This window comes from Lissotriton helveticus, chromosome 12, assembly GCF_964261635.1.
Source record: "Lissotriton helveticus chromosome 12, aLisHel1.1, whole genome shotgun sequence".
In the NCBI taxonomy this organism is placed as follows: Eukaryota; Metazoa; Chordata; class Amphibia; order Caudata; family Salamandridae; genus Lissotriton; species Lissotriton helveticus.
Genome location: NC_136073.1, coordinates 846,827,795 through 846,850,432, shown reverse-complemented (window position 1 = coordinate 846,850,432; position 22,638 = coordinate 846,827,795). Strand labels below are relative to the sequence as shown.

General features: G+C 46.7%; 1 protein-coding gene across 1 annotated transcript in view; it reads right to left on the bottom strand.

Annotated features, from left to right (window-relative positions):
* The window catches only part of LOC144799704 (unconventional myosin-Vb-like), a 186,949-nt gene that overhangs the window by 55,647 nt on the left and 108,664 nt on the right, over positions 1–22,638 (bottom strand). Inside the window, exons 19-21 of the mRNA XM_078671204.1 lie at positions 15,307–15,518; positions 14,939–15,095; positions 12,960–13,199 (exon numbers count right to left, since the gene is read on the bottom strand). Coding sequence (XP_078527330.1) covers positions 12,960–13,199; positions 14,939–15,095; positions 15,307–15,518 — 609 coding nt within the window. The remainder of the gene's footprint in view (positions 1–12,959; positions 13,200–14,938; positions 15,096–15,306; positions 15,519–22,638) is intronic.

Below are 22,638 nucleotides of genomic sequence, written 5' to 3'. Positions count from 1 at the left end.
GTGTTTTTCACGGAGCCAACAAGCCCAACTTAAAAGATCTTCACCTGGACATGTTGAAGAGGATGATGGTCACAAAGTGGAGTTTTACATGAATAACGAACAGGTATCTCAGAGTAAGTTATTTTAATATTTACATCACTCAGAGGAGATGACCACAACTGTGAATTTATGGATGAAGGCCAGGTCTCCTGAATACTGAGGAGGTGAAATTTTCAATTGGAGAAGTGGACAACAGTGTAAAGTCAGGCAGAAGCTGATTAAGGACAGCGGACAATATTAGAGGTTCACCTTTAGCCTAAGGGGAATAGAATGATTCTTTAAACTTGCCAGACAATGAGCACTGGAGACAGAGTTCCCATACGCAGCTCAAACTCACGACACACAAACTCAACACACAGCCTATCTACAAGACCTGTCTAAGATTCTTTGCAACATCCGTCCACTGCATGCCCTGAATGCTTACTAGAATTACTACATGAGTGAGTGCAATGTGGTAGAGGGAAGGGTTGCACACCAACTTTTTTAAAAATCATGGAGTAACAGGGCCCGATTCACAAAAGGGCCTTTGCATACGTGGCGGAGGCCCTGCAGCCGTGGGGGATTCTCCCCAATGAGAATCCTTATTGCAGTGATTCCACCATGACTGAGGGCCACCGACACAAGTGCAGAGGCCCTTTGTGAATCAGGCCACAGTGCGGAACCAGATCAATAAAAATGTCCGTTCTGTGATGGCGACCTGGCTCAATTCTTATAGCATTGCCTATATGTGCTGGGTCGACCTAGAACAGTCCTCTGCATTGTTCTTACATAAGACGGGCAAGGCATTTTGTTTAGGTTCATTCTTAATATTAAATCTTTTCTCAATCTGCTGAAAATGTCAGACTACCTGATGATTTGTGCCAGTTAGAATAGTGGGTCAGCCTACAAGCCCAGGCTCAGTGGTCCAGTCTGTTTGCAGCTCCCTGTTTACGCCGCCAGAATGCTGGCTTTGGCCCTTTGCATTTGGCACATAATCCCAGTGCAAATATAAGTGTGCTGTGCACTTCATACCTTTCAATGCCCCAAGGTGGTGGTATGTATTATTTTACGACCCTATTGTAACTTTCCCGATTCATGCCCTTATATAGGTATAAATCACCATATCCTTATATAGGCATAGAAATCATAACCTTATTTAGGTATAGTTCATGCAGTCCAAATACGGCAGGGCTACTTCCACTAGTTCCGAAAATCCACAACGATTTCTTCGAAAACTCAGCTTCAGCAGCTAGGGACTTACCCTTGCTTGAATATTGATTTGTCCAAGAACTCATGGAGTTTTCAAAGAACAGACTTTTTTTTTTGCAGAGTTTTATATAGCGCGAACTAGACCCGAACTGAATCAGGTATCGGAGCGCTTTACATAGCACCAGTTACGTTACATGAGGACACGCATTCATTTTAGGCACGGGGAGATTAAGTTATTTGCCCAGAATCACAGGAGTTTTTGTGGCGCCGTTACCGAGACTCGAACCCAGATCCCCAGGTCCGAGGTCGAGCGCCCTAGCCGTTAGGCCAACTCCTCTTTGATGACGTTATGTCCATCCATACGTCAAACCCGGCACCATCAAGGTATAAATATGCCCACACTTGCCCAAGCAAACACACTGTGGTTTGGAGCAGTTCAACTATCTCCTTGCCCGATGCGCCCTGCTACAGCAAGTGCCGAAGGAAGCAGACGCACAGAGAGACACTGTCTTTTCTCCTGCCGAGAAATCCAGCTCCAGTGTTTCCAAGCTACCCTCGTGGGTTCTTGGGAAATAGAGTCCTGAGACTAACCTTCTTCATGCTAAACTAAGGTACGGAGCGGATTAGACCCGTAGAGAAATCTTGAGCAGATTCTTTTACAAAAGAATACTACATTTATGCTACACCTCACTTATTTCTTCCCTCGTACTGAGCTTAGGTTAGGTACACCAGGGTAGGCGTATTTTAGAAACACCAGTGGAGTACTTTTAGCCTCTTATTTATTTATGTATGTAATTATCTATGGTTTAGGAACCATACAATGCTCTTACAGTATTATTTTATTCTACCATTTATACTGTATGCATTATATTTTACAACCAGTTTTACGATTGTAGCAGTTCATTTCTTATGCTTGAGAAAGAAGACTGTTCAATAAAACCTTTTATTGAAAACGCCAATCTTTCTCTGCACCTCTAGTGAAACGAAGCATGCACGATTGACTGAGTGAAATATCTATCTATTGTTTCCACGACTCTGAAGATACGTTTTATCTTGGGGAAACAAAGTTGTCATGTTTATGGGGTTGTAAGAGACTAATCCCTTCTTGTGAATTCGAGAAAGTTTCTAGTGACCTCTGAGCTAGCTGGCACTCAAAATTAAGTCTAGTATATTCGATAAAGACCTAGTCGACCTCAGTCCTACGTCTAATCTATAGGATATATTATTCCAATGTGCGGAGCCTATTGGGAATATAGGAACTACACTACAGTGGTTAACTCATTTAAAGCCATCATCAGGCTAAGACGATGATGCGAATGGCTGCAACATGAGCGGAGTTGGCACCAATTGTTTGGTATGGGAAGACCTGTATGGGTCTCAGGAATTGTTCACCTACAGGGAACTGTGTGCCCTATTACTTTTCTGGTGATCAGGAAGTAAGTCTTTGTAAAGTTCAACAGAACACTGTTGAGGAGCAGCAGTAGATGGAAATCTCGTAGGTCCTCACAGGAGTAGCCACAAGGCAGTCTAAGTTTAGGCCTTGAGTTTTGCAAGTCCTAGCAAAGCCACTCCAGACAGAGAGGGGAAAATGGCTGTCCACTCGCACCCTTTGAGACCAGAGTTCTGTGCTCCCATAGGCCAAGAAGTGCTAGGAAAAGGATAGCATGGATTTAAAGCCCCCACCCATTTCCTACTAATGAACAAAGGGGACTATCCAGCGAGACTGACCTCAGGTTTGGTAACACCTATCATTTACCTCTACTGTGCACCTTCGAATGAATATGCTACTTACCAGTATGCATCTGTTCTTGGCATGTAGGGCTGCTAACATTCATATCTTAGCATTAGATCGCCGCCTAGTGTTGGGTCCGGATGATCGCACATTGTTGTCCTGGAAGAGTCTTCGAAGTATCCTGAGATAGGTGGCTCCTCCCCTGGACTACAGTGCGCATGGGCATCGGCTCCATCCCCAGATTGTTTTTCGCCATTGTGGCAGAAGATGGAGTGAAAGGTGTAAAGGATGTCCATGCTAATGATTGAATACAATAGTATATCTGCAGCTGCGACAGGCACCGGGGAGGAGGGTGGGCGATATGAATGTTAGCAGCCCTACATGCCAAGAACAGATGCATACTGGTAAGTAGCATATTCAGTTCGAGGCATGTGGGCTGCTAAATTCATATCTTAGCATGGAATACATAGCAGTCCCTCCATCAGCGGCGGTTGCCCGTGCCAGCTGCAGAAACCTGAAAAAGTGTCTTGAGAACAGCCTGTCCTACAGCAGCTTGCTGCTTGGAATGCACATATACACAGTAGTGTTTTGTAAAGGTATGTGGTGTAACCCACGTGGCTGCTCTGCAAATGTCCTCTAAAGGAATGTTCCCTAGGAAAGCCATGGATGCCCCCAATTTGCGTGTGGAGTGCGCCCTTGGGGGTATTGTTAAAGTGCGCTTGGCCTTTTGATAACAGATTTGGATGCACTTAACGATCCACCTGGCTATTCCTGCTTTGGAAATAGGGTTGCCTTTGTGTTGTGGTGAGAAGGCAACAAAAAGCTGCTTTGTTTTCCTAAAAGGTTGTGTCCTGTCTATGTAGTACATCAACGCCCTCCGTACGTCTAACGTATGGAGCATTCTTTCCGCCACCGTTTGCGGGTTTTGGAAGAATGCCGGCAAGTCAATAGTTTGGTTGAGATGAAACTGACACCACCTTCGGAAGGAATTTGGGGTTAGTACGTAGCACTACCCTATTTGGATGAATCTGAATGAATGGCTCTTGGATTGTGAGCGCTTGCAGCTCACTAACACGCCTCAGTGACGTAATAGCAATTAGGAAAGCTACTTTCCACGTTAGGAACTGGAGTTCACACGAGTGCAGTGGCTCAAAAAGGTGGTCCCATCAGTCTGGTGAGGACCACATTGAGGTTCCACACCGGAGCTGGCGGTGTTCTTGGGGGAATGACTCGTTTCAGACCTTCAAGGAAAGCTTTAATGGCAGGCACCCTGAAGACAGAGAGATGCTGCCTATTCTGAAGATAAGCTGCTATGGCGGATAGATGTATCCGAATAGAAGTGTACGCTAGATTGCACTTGTAAAGATGTAGCAGATAGCAAATGATGTTAGGGATAGATGCATCTAGCGGGTTGATGTCATTGGCTGTACAGTAAATGACAAAACGCTTCCATTTTGCAGCATAGCATGCTCTTGTAGTTGGCTTCCTTGCCTCTTTGATGATGTTCATGCATTCTGGAGGTAGGTTAAGGTATCCAAACTCTAGGACTTCAGGAGCCAGATCGCCAGGTTGAGCTGTTGCGGATCTGGATGCTGAATTTCTCCATGGTTCTGCGTCAAAAGTCTGGGCGTGAGGCGCAGTCTTTGATGCGGCACCACTGAGAGTTCGAGGAACGTGGTGTACCATGCTTGGCGAGCCCACGTTGGAGCAACCAGGATGAGAGTCATCGCGTGCTGCCTTAGCTTTCTTGCCACCAGCGGTATCAGAGGGGCTGGCGGAAAAGCGTACGCAAATTTGCCTGACCAGTTCATCCATATCGTATTCCCCTGCGACTGTGGGTGATGGAACCTGGCGGCAAAGTGTTGGCATTTTGCGTTTTCTTTTGTTGCAAACAGGTCTATCTCCGGATGACCCCACTGCTGGAAGTACGGGTGGAGTACAGATGGGTGTAACTCCCACTCGTGCATTTGATGGCTGTACCTGCTGAGCAGATCCGCCATCTGATTGTCCTTGCCCGGGAGGTGTTCTGCCATGAGGAAGATGTTCCTCTGAATGGCCCACCGCCACATGCCCTGAGCCAGATGAGACAGCTGTGGCGAGTGGGTGCCCCCCTGCATTTGAATGTAGTACATCGCGGTCATGTTGTCCGTCCGGACCAACACTACCTTGTTGCACAGATGTACAATGAAGGACTTGATCGCCATGAAGATTGCCATCAGTTCCAGATAGTTGATGTGCATCTTCTGTTGCTGCGTCGTCCATAGTCCCTGCACTGTGTAAGTGAGCAGATGAGCTCCCCATCCCTGGAGAGATGCGTCCGTTGTCAGGATAATCTGTGGCACTGGGTCCTGGAACAGTCGGCCCTTGCAAAGGTTGTGTGGATTCCACCAATGCAGAGAGTCGTATGCCCGACTGGTAACCAACACTAGGTCTGTTAATTGTCCCTGAGCCTGTGTCCACTGATTTGCTAAGCACTCCTGGAGCGGGCGCATATGTAACCGTGCGTGAGGGACTATGAAGATGCAGGAGGCCATCATGCCTATCAACTGCATGAACACTCTCGCTGGAAGTGAGTGTTGTGGTCTGAACTTCTGGATTAGAGACTGTATGCTGTCTATCCTGACTTGGTTTGGTTGAGCCATGGCCGTCAGGGTATTGATCGTCGCACCTAGAAACTGCCGGACACGTGCCGGCTGAAGATGCGACTTTGGGTAGTTCAACGAGAAACCTAGATCGTGAAGGAGGTGAATGGTAGTCGACATGTCCGCGGCGCACTGTTGTTCCGACTTGGCTTGAACGAGCCAGTCGTCCAGGTAGGGGTAGACATGTATGTTCTGCCTCCTGAGGTGCGCTGCTACTGTCGCCAGACACTTGGTAAACACTCTTGGGGCTGTGGTGACTCCGAAGGGTAGGACCTTGAACTGATAATGCCTGCCATGGATAGTGAACCTGAGGTATTTTCTGTGGGACGGGTGTAGTGGAATGTGGAAATAAGCATCCTTGAGGTCCAAGGTTGCTAAGAAGTCCCCTTGGTTTAACAAGGGAAGAATCTGTTGCAGTGTAAGCATATGGAAATGTTCTGACAGTATATACAGGTTGAGGGGACGCAGATCCAGAATGGGTCTGAGAGATCAGTCCTTCTTTGGAATAAGGAAGTACAGGGAATATACCCCCGTGCCTTCCTCTCCCACTGGCACGAGCTCTATTGCGCCTTTTTGCAGCATCACCACCACTTCCTGCTGCAATAAGTGCAAGTGCTCTGCGGACATAGGCCTTTGCCTCGGTGGAATGTTGGGTGGAGTGGATTTTAACTCTAGACAATAACCGTACTGGACAAGTTGTCGCACCCACCTGTCTGTGGTGATGTTTCTCCAGACGGGAAGGAACCGCTGTAGTCTCCCCCCGACAGGTGTTAAGTGGTCGGGGGGCAGTGACAGAGAGTCACTGTTTGCTCGGGGTAGAGGAGCGGGAGTTGTTGTTCCCTCTGCCGCGTCCTCTGGCGCGGTTTGCTCGGTAACCCCCCTTGTTCTGTTTGGGGTACGAGGATTGTGCTCCACCTCTAGAGAATTGTGATTGTTGACCCATCTGTCCTCTGGTGACTCCACGCGCACCTGAGCGACGAAAATTATGGCCACGAAACGGTTGTGATTGTAGGGCCCCCATAGACTTAGCAGTTTCGGTGTCTTTTTTAATTTTTTCTAAGGTGGTGTCAACATCTGGACCAAACAGTCTATCAGGATTGACTGGCTGATTAAGTATGGTTGTTTTAATGTCAGGTTTAAACCCCGATATGCGGAGCCACGCCTGTCGTCTCAGCATGACGCTAGTGTTAATGGCCCTAGCGGCTGTGTCTGCGGCATCAAGTGCACACTTTATGGCTGCGTTGGAAATCAGTTTTCCCTCCTCTATAAGCAGTTTGGTGGCCTCTTGAAACTGCGGAGGCAGGTGTTGTAAAACTTGCTCTAGGGTGTCGTAATGCGCCCTATCGTAACGTGCCAAGAGTGCCTGTGTATTTGCAATACGCCAAAAATTGGCAGCCTGTGCAGCTACTCTTTTGCCTCCAGCCTCTAGCACTTTGGACTCCTTATCCGGGGGAGGAGCTTCACCCGTTGTTTGGGAGTTGGCCCGTTTGCGGGCATTTGCGACCACCAGGGAGTCAAGCGGCAACTGGCCCCGAATGTATGCAGGGTCTGCAGGTGCTGGTCTGTACTTTTTTTCGATACGTGGATTGACCACTCTCGCCCTGGTAGGTTCTTTAAAGATGTCCGCAGCATGCTTGAGGACCCCTTTGAGCATAGGCAGTGTCTTAACTGTCCTTTCAGAGACTGAAAAAGTGTCAAATAGAAAGTCTTCTTCTACTGGGTCAGCATGCATGTCCACATCATGATTAGCAGCTGCCCTCTCAATGAGTGCATGAAAACCTGCAGAATCTTCTGTAGGGGATGCACGTGCACTGAAAGGCTGTGGGTCTTGCCCCACATTTTGGGTGCCTTGGTCACCAATGTCATCATATGAATCTGGCTGTGCATCTGGTTCATTGATGGGGAAAGTGTATTGGTCATCTTCATCATATCCCTCACCCTCAGAGTGTTCTGGAGAAGGAGTTGGGCTCCTTCTTGGAGGAGGCTGGATAGGTTCCATGAGGCCTGAAGCGTCTTGGGGAAGCTTTTTCTTCTTCAGGGGGATGACATAGGAGTCCAATGGCTGTGAAGTGATCCTCCTCTTGTAAAGGGTCAATTTGCCTGTGTCTGCGTCGATAAAACGCTCAGAATCCTCTTCTGAGTCGAGTAACCGACTTGAAAGTGCCCCTGCCGTTGAAGAATCCGACTTCTTTGGCGTCGATTTTGTTGAAAAGGCCTTCGGCGCCTCTTTTGGCGGCAGAAGGAAGAGAAGTTTACCCGCAGGCTTCACCGGAACGTCCATCGGCTTCTGTGGCGATGGCATCGGAGCCGACGTAGCAGAGGCCTTCTCCCTGATTCTCTGTAGTGAAGAGGCAATGAGGGACGCGTCACTTACAGAGGCCTTTGGCACCGACGAGGAGGTCTTGACCTTGCCTTTGGATCCGACGTCCTGTTGGCCCTTCTGTGTTTTGGACGATGATGCCGCAGCCGCCGACCCAGAGTCCTTGGACCGATGCGCAGATGTGCCAGCCTTCGATCCTTGTGATTTTGTCAGCTCCGTCTCGACCACGCGTCCGACTAACGCAGTCCCAGTCGGAACCGGAGCCGTGTCGCTGGCTTTGGCGGGCTTTGCCGGCGTCGCAGCGGTTGACCCGTGCCGACCACCCTTCTTAGAGGATCCCTCCTCTGGCGCCGATTTCGAATCGACAGATTTCTTCGACTTCTGTGGACCGGAGGCCGACGGAGTCGATGAAGCAGCGGGTTTAGCCGTTTTTGGTGGTACGGCCGCCATCTTCGGGACGCTCGAATCCATAAGTTTCGGTTTCGATTTGGGGGTCGGCCATTTTAGGTGTAGTCGATACCGTAGGTTTCAGTTTCGATACTGGCTGCGCAGCAAGTATGTCCGTGGCCGGGCCTGAAGGCGGGGCCGTGGCTTGCGGTACGGGGTCTTGGGTAAGGCCGACAGGCGATCCCGTGACCCGTTCTTGATCTTCGTAACCTTCGGGGCATAGCTCGTCCCCAGAGCTATCTTCCGCGGCCCCATAAACCTCTTCGACGTCCCCTACCTCGTCGACGTATTCAAGGCCTTGACCCACGACTCAGTCGTCGTCTTCCGGATCTGCCTCGACCTCCGCCCCGGGCGGGGAGATTTGAAGATGATGGCTCCGGTCCTCCTCTTCTTGGTCGCCGAAGATGTTTTCGGGATCCGGGGCCGCTTGTCTGGCCTCAAGGCGCACCGCGCGCCGAAGCTTGAGTGTCTTCTTGGACCTGAATCTTGCGCAGGCCATGCAGTTGTCTTCGTTATGGTCTGGTGAAAGGCATTTGTTACAGACCGGGTGCACGTCTATATGTGGGTATTTTGACCCACAGAGCGGACAGTTCTTAAACGGACTCCGCTCCATGCCGAAAAGTTGCGTCGTGTCGCGATGAGAAGGCCTCGATGTCCGAAGAGTGAAACTACTCCGCTGATTCAGACTCCAAGAGACGGAAGAACTCGAGACCGTGCGCAAACAATACCGACGTAGAAATATAAGGCCTTTTGGCCGTAAAAAAGCTAGTTTTCCTCGGTTCCGACAGAGAGACGTCGAGACCGCATCCGAACCCAATGGCGGAAAAAAACAATCTGTGGATGGAGCCGATGCCCATGCGCACTGTAGTCCAGGGGAGGAGCCACCTATCTCAGGATACTTCGAAGACTCTTCCAGGACAACAATGTGCGATCATCCGGACCCAACACTAGGCGGCGATCTAATGCTAAGATATGAATTTAGCAGCCCACATGCCTCGAACACAAAGATTCCTTTTAATGGCATAGGGAGTTAGAAGAACACTTTATATTAAAGACTATCCTGAAGATTGCACAGCTATGATGTATCCTGAATTGGGACTCAGAATTAAGACCAATTTACTACTGATGGGTGCAACTGGAAAAAATATTTGTTTCTGTGATTGTTTTTCTCATATCAATAGCCAGATAGCAAGGTACGTGACTATATATTTTGCATTTTTTAAGGCCATCTTAAACTAATACAACTCATATTTGAGCCAGATTCCAGAGGGTTATTCGGACTGCCTTAGAATCCCCACCTTTTTTCGGTCTGAGTAATTCTTGCCTCCCTTCTCACAGCTCTCTATTCCATTGTGACCTCTGCAGGTAAATACAGCGATTATAGAGACGGAGCAAGACGGTTGGGGGAGCAAGTGACCATGGTCACTATAAGCAATCCGTTCACCAAACAACCAGTCCTTGGTTGTGTTACGATAGGATGGAAACTGCAAACTAGTTCCCATGAGAAGTGGAATAGCGTTGTTAGGTAAATGATTTTAAAATGCATGTATTTACAGGTGCACCATGACCTCTTTCTCCCCTCCCCCACACCTGCCTTGAGCACTTGCGTACCGTTGTCTATGCACTTTTTTCTTTCATGACCTCCCATATCCCCTCACCACACACACTTCCATTGAGTCTCTCTTTGTATGTTATTGCGTTCCTGATTTACTGTATTCTTTCACAATCTTGTAAAGCGCTCAGATACCTTTGGGTCTAGCTAGCGCTATATAAAACTTATAAATATAATAAGCAGAACTGGTGTTGCTAATCCATGTATCGTGTTGAAAAGCAAGTCACCTGCCCAAATGTGGGGGGGGATGCTGTTAATGTTTATTGTGGGGAATGCAATGCAAGTCAAGGAACAAACAAGGCTATCACTCCATTGGTCTTTTAGACCAGGTTTTTGCCTCCAAACGTAATCTTTATCCCTAAATGGCATTGCCTCTTCACCGTACCTCCTACGCTATGAATATCAAGGGTTGACAAACTTTGTTACTGGCCAAGCTGCTCCGTAACATTAACTGAAGGAGAAGGGGCAGGAAAGCTTCAAAATCTAGGTTACATCTGATGTGGCCACCGATCGAATATGTAACAAGCCATCGTCACCCACACCCCTCCCAACCTCTACCACAAACTCTTGCATCTCACAGCGTCTGCAGAGAGCCAGCAGACCGTGGGCGTGAAACGGATTCTCGCTTGAAATTCAAGGCACATTTGCAAATCCTTTTCTTCGGCATCCTCTTCAAGAACAGGCTGCCATGCCCTGAAAGGCGCTGAGCACAGATGGTGGTGCTGAGCACACCTGCTGGTCGCTCCACAGCGCCAAGATATGTCCTACTGGGAGCAGGGCTCCACAAGCTTTGAAAAGACAACTTCCTGGAAAGATATCAACATTTTGAAGAAGTCATACCTAAGCCACAGGGGTCCAACAAAGAAGGGGAGCAGGGAAATTTGGTTAGAATTTGTTAGTGCAAGGATGGTGCCTCAAATGTTGGAATCTTGGTGCAATCATTTTGATGAGCAATTCAAACCAAGCAAGCAACAAATCCTCTTCTGCATTTCCTGCTTCCAAACACTGCCACAGCACGCGGACAGGAATGTGAAAGTAAAACATACAAAAATCCTACAACTTTAAATACTTTAATACGGTGCCTGAATTATACCAGAAATATAGGCCTAGTAAACCGTACTGGGAAAGGCGAGAGATGGCCCTATTAGCATCCACTAGATGGGTGATAGCAGTGAGACGTCCACATCTCCGAATGGTCCTGTTGAACAAAAATAAGTAAATGACCTTGCTTCTTTTCATCAGCTTCAGCCTTACTCACCCACTTTGGTTTCAATGCAGAGCTTCCAATCACAGATAACAAGAGCGATTATGAATGATTGGTGGACTTGCAGGGAGCTGCCAGGAAGCCTAAGGCTTGAGACTGCATTTTACAGTGACGATGGACTTCCACTCAAGAGGAGTATGGGGAGCATAATTAAGAAATGCTAAACATTCAAAGGTTAAGAGTGTTGATTCGCTCAATAGAGGGGGGTAAAACCACTACAGCTGAAGAGGCAAATCTTCTAGTGGTGAAGCACCTAGCAAATTTATGGGAAGCAAAGAGGAAAGCTCAAACATGGCTTTGGGTATGAATAGGAGGTCTTGACCGCTGCAAATGTGAGACTAGAAGATAATTCCAGCACCCCGTCACCTGAATCACGTGATGCTTTTAAATGCAAAAAAATATAAAGAGAGCAACAGACAACCCGAGTTTCCCTTGACCCCGCAATAGCGTGGTCTCAAATGCAATCTGACTTGACATCAGCAAGAAGGATGGTTGTGGCTGTGTTGACAGGAGAGGATGATGAGCTGTGTTTTGATCACTTTTACAAATGAATCAAACTTCTAGTCTTCAACAGAGCATTTGACTTCTCGCTGATCTGGATAGCGGCTCGATAACTTACCTGGGACAGAAATTAAATCACTAAAGGTCAATACTTATATGTCAGAACCCAGGGAAGAGAGGTTTGATCAAAAAGTTTACATTCACATTTTACGTTAGTAGAGCAGGTGGTCGGAAAATACACGCCCAACACAATATCCAGGTCAAATCGTACAGTGAACCAGGTACCCACAGCAGGCATTACAAGACTATATCCTAAACCCACAGAGACAGTTCTTGTAGTTGGGAGAGGGCACCAGAAAAATACCCAATAGACTTGGGACATAGGAATCCCTCCTAGGAGCACTAAGTAAAGGAAGCAAATGCGAGACGGAGGGCCACCAGTATTATGCACAAATTATGGATCGAATTATACAGCAAGGTTGACAAAATGTTGCTGCAAGAAAAGGCAAAGTATAATGCATACCACTCTGCGGCAGTAATATTTTGCTATATATGGTGTTTTTTCTATTAACCCGTATTTGCTTTTATTCAAACATTTAAACACATGTACATTGTACTTCTGAGCAGATATAAATGTTAACTAGTATATGGGGTCACCAACACAAGATGGATAGAAGACGTAATTGAGGTTGAAGTATATTTCTCAGGGAGTTTAGGAAGATCACACTACGTGTAATTTTAAACACAGGCTAAAACTGTCCGGTGAAATATTTCACCTCAGTTGTACAATTTTACAACCAGACTACATGAATAACCAACTGAAATGTGAGTAGTTAACCTTTCAAAGGTCTTCTGAATCCTAGCAAAATATGTTTATTTAGAAAATCATGATCCATTTGGATCAGAAGCGAGTTTTGGTTTAAGTCTGAAAATGAAGCAGCAGATGGTGTGTCGTGTCAATTCCAGTCAACTTGTAAATATGCAGACAACGCTATTTACACAATCACAAAATTTCAGTGGCCTTGGCTGTACTTATTGAATTTTATATAATCTGGTATTAAAATATAGGACTATTTCTAAATTCTATTAATGAAATTACCGATATTCATGGAAAGTAAACATTAATATGGTTTAGGCGGCAAGAGCTGTTTGACTCAATGAATGGGCGGGAATTGAAACGGTTACCAGGTAAGGCGCATCCGTACTCTGCTTACCTGCGCATCGACCTTGAACTGTAACTGCATCACCTTGATCTCCAGGCCTTTGTGCAGTTGCTTGTAATGCTCCACAGAGCGTGCCTCGATGCGCAGCTGACGCAGCTCCCGGCGAGCCAACATGCGCCGGCAGCAGCACTGTAGGTAGATAATGGCAACGCGTGCCCTGGAGTAGTGGCAGCGCGCTAACCAGCCCCGGACCACCTTCTGCAGGATAATGGCCTTCCTCTCTGCCACCATCTACAGCAGGAAAAAAAAAGCAAGAAGTGTCAATCACTGATTACTAAGAAAATTTCAGCCTTAAGCAAATGCTTGAGGGTACATCAATGCTACACCCCTGCATCCTTTGGCCTGCCCCCCCCCCCATCCGGAGCAGTTAAGTTGTCCTTTTCAAAAGGTTCAAGAAGGCCTACATTTTAATTCATCTCCCTTCAATATTTTTCAATGTTAAGGCCAGGGTGTAGAGTGAGAAATGCAGATCTACAAGTCCCAGAATATCAAGCGTGTGGCAGAGCATTCCTCACCAAACACAGTACCGCTCAACATCCACACCTTATCAAAAACCAGAAATGTCAATGAGACAAGTAGTTCATCCTAGAATGATCAGTGCTCCATGAACGCCTTCAAATCAAAATGGGTGTATATTGCTTCTGAAAAGTTGGTACTTCCAACCATTTTTACGGCTCAAAGAGCAAACCAGTAGACGGTCATCACAGACACATGTACGTTCCAACAAGTAAAATGGGTTTGACCATCAATTTCCTTCTTCTCCCTCAGGAACCGCTCTTAATGTGTCCCAGACTTGTCTGTGTATAGAGAGTGCCTTGGTACTGACCATCAAAGACCCCTTAGATGCCTTCTGTGCAGTGACCGAGAATGCGCCCGGACAATAAGTGATTTATGTGGAAAACGGATATCGGAATAACTTACTCTCTGTATGGTGACCTTTTTTGCTGTTTTCTATGCAATCTTTTATTGCTATGCGCACAGGAGAAAAGCAACATTAAGTGTAGCTAAAGTCAGGAGAACATGGCATAGTGAAAAATATTGCAACTTCTGAAAAGTAACAAAGTACTCCAAAGAACTTTGCAGAGGCTGAGGAGCAACAATATGGCATTGCAACCACGCACGCTTCATATTTTTAGCCCTTTCCAACTAGCTTGGATTGGGTTAAAAATGGGCCGTTTTCGATTTAAGGGTTTAAACATTTTTATTAACCCTGCTTGCATTATGTCCAAATTCTACTTCTGATCTCTTGGGTGACGAAAACGATGGATCGTGTTTGATAAAGTGAGGGGGGAAAAAAATCTGTGGATAATTTCTATATTACAAACAACTGTTTTAAAAAAATCACTGATACAAACTCCGCTCTTGGTATCAAGAAATGCAAGATAGCTACAGTGTCACTTTTCCCAAAGAGTTTCATTTTTAAAGTAACCACAGAGCTAGGTGGGTGCACACGCAAGGCCTTTGTGTGCTGTCCAACAAAAATGCAACACAAGTGAACTTAATTGAAGCGCATCAACACCAAACAAAGAAGTGAGGTGAACCTGGCTGAAGAAAGAACAGAACACAAAGACTATGGTGACGGACACAATGTGACTGGAAGTGTTCTGTACTAGAAGATGGAACGAGGACCCCGTACACATCCATAAGAATACTTTATGGATTCATTTATTTTGCTGCTTTCTTGGATTGCCCTCATTCACAATACTGTGGCTTTGTTTGGTGCTTAGATACAGTTCAGTCTGTTTAGAGTGCAGTATAAAATGGTTTATATGGCCCAGCAGGCATGCTGGGCAGGCAAGAAAAACCTTTGTTGTCCAGATGTCCACCCACTGACTTACCTGGTGCCAAGGTAGGCCTTTCAACCTGATCCCTGCAATCAAATTTTAAAAAGTCACCAGTTCCTGGGATGCCAAACCGGTCCAGTCCATGCTTTTCTGCACCTTATAGAACAAAGTGGTGAAAGGAGGTACCTGATGATACAGTCGCCTGGCGAATAGGCCCCGGGCGTGGGCCTGGATCATTAGGGCTGCAGAACGAAGCAGGAGGAAGAGCCTCCTCACCATCATCATCCTCCATTGCTTCTGCAGGATCACAGCAGCCTTAGATCGTCTTAAGTGTTGTGCTAATCTGTGCAAAGAGGAGAAAGTGTCAGCAGAGTGATGAAGCCAAAGACAGGTGGAAATGCATTCTGGGAGTTGTAGTATTGGAGCACTGCAAGTAGGCAATTGGTCTAAATGCTAGATTTATTGGCTTGTCAAAGGAAGTCCAGGAATTGAATGGGTCATCTCAGTGCCCTCTGGGAAATGTACCCACCAGTGCCCTTCGATCAAGCTCTTACCTCCTGGCTAGAAATCCCCTGACGTGCCTCTGCAGTGTGGTGGTCGCTTCGCGCACTCGTAGGTATCTCTTCCTCACTACGCAACCTTTTAGTGTCTTCTGAATGAGGATGCACGCCTTTCGGAGCTTATCTGCACGAAGCTTTTCTAGGTAAGCCACTTGCCCGGCACGAAAGAAGATCTTTGAGTTCCCGAACTGGTACTGGTCTGGATCCTGACAAAAGATTAAAAACAAGGAAAAATTTAACTTTTTAAAATTATAAATACTTTTACTAGAAACAGGGTGTTCATTAAAAAAGAGACTACGAACTTACTAGCTGCAAACAGGGTAATATTCCGGGGATAGGAACGGTGAATCTTTGTGAGAAATATCTAAAAACAGGCCCCAAAAACACGTTGCCCAAGACAAAGGCAGTGTCTCTTATTTTAATTGTTAGACTTTATGAACACTATGCACGGTTATGATTTTTTGGAAGTGAACGGATAAATTGGTTTTATGGAAAACATGAATACGTTGAATAATATGGAGATCGAAGCAGGAAGAACACCAGTGTTTACCTCTGAAGGGACCTCATGCAATGCCTCACCTGCAACACAATCTCAACAGGGACGCAGTCAGTCTACAAACCTTGGACCCTTCCTTAGTGCTGGGTTTACTCTTTCTGATGTAATACTAACATTTCTGTTGAACCGAGTACACCCTTCATCTGTGGGACCCCGACGAGAGGCGCGGATCGATAAATTCCATAAAGGATCCTCGAAGCAGCGTGGCCGTCCATAGTCTGAGACTCAAACACATTCTCAGTTCTTACTACTGGCACTACAGAAATCAAGTAATTGAAATACTGTGTCCATAGCATGAGTGTAGTGCAGAGGTCACAGTGGTACAAGTGGATTCCACAGAACTGGACTTGATTTATTCCAGCATCGAATAGTGCAGCTTATGCAAGAATGTTGAACTCAGTAAGTGTGTTAGCATTGAAGGCCAACCCTATATACTGCCCACTACACAGAATATCTTTCTGCTCTCCCATGGCCCTAACGCTGAAGGTCTTTATTGGACACTAGTTGGGTCCTCTTCAGCCTGTCTACTAACAGCCTCTCTACTGTTTTGAAGTTGTTTTTCCTCCCCTAGTTCTCATCAAGACTTTGGTGTAGGAGGATCTCTGCATACATTGCGAAGCCTGAGACGGGTTGATTCCAGCAGACATCTGGCACTACATAGCTTCAACATCCATGCTTCCACTTTATCCAGTCTCCAACTAGTAGTTTTTGCTCTTCACTTGAGGCGGTCAATTTTCCTGCCCGGGCAAATCCTGCTTGTGTAGAACCCTTGGGCTTCCTGAAGGATTTTAAAGGTTTATCATACCCTCCGATCACTTTAAAAAGTTCCCGTGCAGTGTGGAATGTATTGTATGTCGATAAAACGCAACAAAAGATTTAAACGATCGAAAGTTCCCATGTAGACCGTCAGGTAGGTTGTAGGAAAGGTCCATCAGTTAAGGGATTTCTCCATCAGTCCCTCGCAGAACGCATGTGGCTTTAAGAAGCGCATATAGCCAACAAAGGGAACCTGGGACTTGGATCCTGTTGCCAATCCCTGGTCCACGTGGACTATTCAGGAATGCATATCCACAGCGACAGCAAGTCTGGGAGCACTTTCAGGCGTCTAATCAAGTTATCGGGATCTTTGCCCCTAAGGAACAGAGGTACTGCTGGGCTCAGCTGGGAATATCGAGGCTAAAGCCAGAATACACTTTTGACACCCTTGCTACCAGAAGGGCCTCATTGCCATAATCAGGCACAGGAATAAACTTGAGTGAAGCCTATCCTTCATCGAAGAGGTTGCTCTCCAGGTTCTAGTGCCTTAGTTATTGCTGCCAGCTTGAATAGCCGGCCTGGAGAAAGAAGTCAATTTATCCCCTCGAGGATGTGTGGATTAGATGATCCTCTATCCTGAGTGCTGCAGACATCACTCATCCAATACAGCCCCGGGGGGGGGGGGGGAGGGTCACTAAGATGGTTCAGGATTCCCTCCAGATCAATTGAAATCATATCTTAAGGGTTGGTTGTGGGCCTTCACGCAATAGTGCAATTCAAACATGCCTTCTCACAACGCGGCCTCCCTCCGTGGCCATCATATCTTGCACAGCAGTGTTTCCTCCAACAGTGCTCGTCTGTCCGGCTTCCTCATATAGCTCCTCGGGGCAGTGTGGTATCAAGGCAGATCTTTCTGGAACGAATGTGCTTTCCCACACGGGACAGACGCGTCCCCTTCTTCACTAGCTCCATCTTATTTAACGCGACTTTTGAAGTGATTAGAAGACCTTTCATAGAACAGCACTTGGCATTTCCATGGGCAGCCATTATGGACAATTTATAGAAGTAATATCTTGACTGTTTCAGACTCCATTCAGCAGAGGGGCTGAGATTGGTCTAATTCAGAGTGAGTTACCACAAGTTGCTATTAAATACCACAGCAATACTGGAACTAAACTGATTATGAAGCAGCAAGGCACCCCAGCATAAAAAAAGTTTACGCCAGCTCCTCTGATCAACACAGAATGTAAGTAGTGTTGGAAGATTATCCTTAAATATGGTCCTCCGTGACTAGCATTTCATTTCAATGCATTATATGGCACATTTATATATAACAAAACCCCATCCACAACGCACTCGGTCCTGGAGGGGGCACAAAACTGCTCAATTGGTTTCACCTTCACGCTCCCCACGGATGCAGCCGTTGCCACAGTCGGGACCAGCATCAAGCCCTGCCTCTGGAGTGGAGGATGAGGAACCGTGGGTCGGAGGGCATCGATCCTTGCTGCCTATCGAGCCAGTGGTTCCCTGCCTGGACTCGGATCTCTCCCGCAGTCCTGTGTTATGACTGGATTCACATTTTAGCAGATTCAGAATCTCCTGTTGTCGAACTCTCCTGTTTCCGTCTCTTGGCCATATTGACTTGACCAATTGCTCCAAAGGTCTTCCCTTGAAAATAAGATGGAAGCTGCTGTCTTTACAATGCTTTTCTGTAAGATGGGGTTCCCCCTCTAATTGAAGTTCACACGTATGTACATTCCCTTTTCTAATGTACCCTTTTTCTTACAAGGCGACCGATGCTTTTAAGATAGAAGGGTGGGGTTTTCTTTGCATGTTGATGTTTTTTCACTCAAGTATTGTACAATGTATTGGTTTACCTTTTTCCTTCCCTTTTAGGCCTTGGCGCACACACACTTGCACGAATGATAACTTCAGTTCCGAGGTGGTGTTTGCTCACACCACGCTACTGTGGCAGTCTCTACCATACCATCTGACCCAGTAGGTCTTCTTAGGTCACCCACAGTTGTAATCAATCTTACCCCTCCCATAGGAACCCCCCCCCCCCCCCCAATGAGACCATCCGGGTTTCGTCATTGAACATTAACCGCCAACTGGACTGAGCAAAATGTGCTGCGGTATTTACCTTCGCCAATCGTCATCTCCCCAAGGTGGTGGTGTTTCAAGAAACCCATCTTTTAGGAAAGCACCGTCCCTTTCTGGGTCGTTAAGGATACAATTGGGTCTTCCATGCAGGGTATTGCCGGGGAGCGGCATTTCTTCCGCACTGCTCCTTCCCTATTACGGTTACTTACGTCACACATGACCCCCACCAGGACGGTTCATCGCTCCTGAGGTTACCCTAGAGACAAGTGATTATTCTAAGGAATGTGTATGTACCACCTGCCGCTTTGCCAGTCTGAAACCGAAATCTCTCGAGATTTCTATTCCATCTTCCTTAGCGGCTTACAATATTAGGAGAAGATATCAAGGCCATATTCAACCCGGACCTAAAAAGTACAGACTCCCCTTCCAACTCTAGATTTGCTGGGGCTCGCCGACTTGCAGACTGCATTGGTACGCTTAGCTTCTACAATGCTCAGAGAGCCTGGCACCCTGGACTTCACCAGTTCACGTGCACATCTGCAGCTCACCATACTCACTCCTGAATAGATTTTATCCTACTGCCTGCCCAGATTCTCGACTACTAACTCAGATCCACATCATGCCTCGTGAAATCTCAGACCACTGACTCTTACTTCTTCATCTTTGCCAGCCACCACCTGGTCTGCACCCCATGATCAAACCTTTGTTTAATTGCTAGGTATTGAAATCTGTGCGCATTTGTAAGCCAACGAAGGGTCGGTTGCACAGGTCTGTACTTTGTGGGCAGCTGGAGGACACAATGCAGGGTTTGCCAGGAGTTGTATCAGAGCCCCCCTCTCTCGTTCAATTGGAGGCCCGCAACCTTCGCCTGGAGCAGTGACCGGCGTTCACTCCTCAAAAGGATGTGTCCCATCAATTGGGTCTCATCCATGAGGACATCCGTCTGCACTCGTTTGAGGTAGTTAAAACTCTTTGGCGGGCACAAAGGCCAAGATTAATGGTTGGGGTGACAAGAATGGATAGCTACTCAATTGGTTAGCCTCTCACCAATAAGCAAATAGGATAATCCCTGAGGTCGTAGATGAGACCGGTTATTCATGACAATCTCCAACAGAGATTGCCCAGGCAATCGGACCTCGCTAGAAATCAAACACTTCCTCTTAATGTCATGGAATGCATCGGATTATATTAAATTATGATCCTTCTGCGCTTTCTTTATATATTTCAGAACTTACCAATTCAGTTCTCTGGTGTGGTTTCGCGAGTTAGATGGACGAGAGAACATTCCTGTGGCAGGGCGCTAGGCCGCTTCTTGCCTTCACACACTGTCAACGAGGTCCCTTTGATGGTGGCCTGTGGTTGTCAAGCCTTTGCCTCCACTCTGTCCTTCCACCTTCTTGTTATCCACAAACAATTTAATTGAGGATGGTCAGATCCTGCCTACCGCTCTTGTTGCTGGACTACCCTCGTTTGGAGGCCATGCTCTATGGCTCCCCGATTTCGAACTCTATACCTTTGGAAACAAGTGGTGTTTCTTGCATGGAGAGCGGCACTTCAGCATGTATAATTGGAGGCTAGACTTACACATCAAACCCCTCTCTGACATGGCACCTGTCTGGAGTAAGTAGCGGTGCGCCGTGGCTTTCGAACCTGGGACCTTAATGTTATCACACAACTGGGAGATGTGTGGTCGACAGTGGTAGCATGGAGGGGGGATGGGGGGTTGGGAGTGAAAGTTGGGTAAAATGAGAAAAAAAAAAAGCAAGCCTGCTGCTTCCTCTTAGGTGGAGTCCAGGAGCCGGATGGAAGCAGGAACCAGGAAGCACCCAGGCTCCCCCAGCCAATCACAATGCTACCTTACAGCAGGGTCGTGATTGGTCTGAGCGCAGTGGTTTGACGAACATAGAGGGACTTGGGGCCTGGGCATGTTCTCCACCCAGGCTGTAATGCAGCCTGGGTGAAGAACATGCAAAGTGTGCATGAATATCTGGCCGGCTAAACATTCACGCGCACTTAAGATACTGCCACCCCCGTTCCGGTGCCATGCAGCCCACCCCTAACCAGGTGAGACACGGATGGAAAAATAAAATAACGAACGTTATCATTTTATTTTGCCTTTTGTCAAATGCTCACAGAGCAGTTAAGAGATGCTCCTCCGCCTTAGCTGAGGAGCTGCCCCTGGTGGTCGGGTTCACATATACACTCCTTCAGGGGCCTTCAACAGACCTATATGCTTGCCCGTACCAAATTCTACAAATACCTCCAACTCAGACACGCTCTCCACGCTTACATCCGGTCAACTGATGCCCTCCCACAATTTAATCCTTTGGAAGCGTAGCTTTTCAAGCGTAATCTGGGCCGCGGGGAATCTCTGAATTATAGTACCCTTGTGATTGACATCCCTGGTTCGCTAGACCACCTTAGAGCCCTCTGGGAACCCATGGAAGATAGGGATTTGCCAGATACCCTGATGGCCCCTCGTAAACTCACTTTCTTTTCGCGGCTCTGCCTGGAACAGACTTACTATCTTTATTTTGCTTACCTTTTCCCAGCCCGCCTGTGCCACGCAGGCCTTCGCCCTACCTCTGCCGGTCCACGTTGTGGAACCAGCTCGGCAGACTTGTATCATACGGTCTACTCCTGTCCAATTATACATTATTATTAGGTCAAGGTATCCCAAGATTTGTCACATGTCCTTGGGTGGGCGGCCTTGACCCCACTTGATTCTCCTTGGTGTGTTTGAGGGCTCTGGAGGTACAAAGGCCAAAAAATCATTCCTGGGAACAGCCCTTTTAGTCGCAAAACATGATTGCCGTACAATGGCTATTTCCGCCCCATCCCCCAACTCTCACAGGATGGAGACTAGGTGTGGATTGGTGTGCGCGACAGAAGCGTGTGGTCTTTGAAGCCAGGGCTGTCCACAGAAGCATGGCTGGGTGAGGGGGAAAAGGTTGGGTCAATTTTTTTTAGACTGCTACGGACATGTATTACTGGTCACTGCTTTCGCTCTACACAATGTACTGCTTGAGGGTTACTGCCTTATCTGGCCCTCATACTTAATCCTATACAGTGCTGTATGTTTGCCTTATATTCTTCGCCACCATTTTTTATGGACAAAAATTCAATAAAGACTGCTTATAAATAAAATGTATATTTTCTTCAAATAATTGCTAGCAATACAACACATGACCATTCACAGATCAGGTGACAAAGGCTGAAGTCAAGATTGTACATGTGGACCCGCATGTTTTGTTCCTTCCAATGGCCTCGCCTAATCTTGCAAACTATAGAACTCTCTATACTGAAAAGGAATGGCCATAGGAAAGAGTAGAAACCCATTTGGTATTCCAATCCCCTTATTTTAGGAGAACATACAGCTTTTTTTCTACAGCAATCATGAAAACTAATCTACATAAAAGAATAAAATTACAGATCAATTATGAAATCCACAAAAAATTTCTAGAAACAATTAGAATGGACATGTAACACTCTAATATTAATCATTTCGTGTAAGTACAAAAATAAACGTTAATACAGGCCTATAGTAGGAGGGAGTTTGGAGACTGATTCAGGAATGGTCTCTTTGAGACAAGAAATCTTTCCAAGATGTTCAGGAATGTTTTACTGAACACCGCTAATCTTTTGAAAGGTGCCAATAGAAGGTTGGTCGATCTGGACATTGACACAGAAGAGGTGACTGGTTTATATATTTTTTTTTACTGAGTTTTATATAGCACGAACTTGACCCGAATCGGGTATCAGAGCGCTTCACATAGCACCAGCTGCATTACATGACACATTTATTTTTATTAATCACGGGGAGATTAAGTGATTTGCCCAGAATCACAGGATGTTCAGCGTCATTGCCGAGACTGGAACCCAGTTCACCAGATTGGAAGTCGACCACCCTA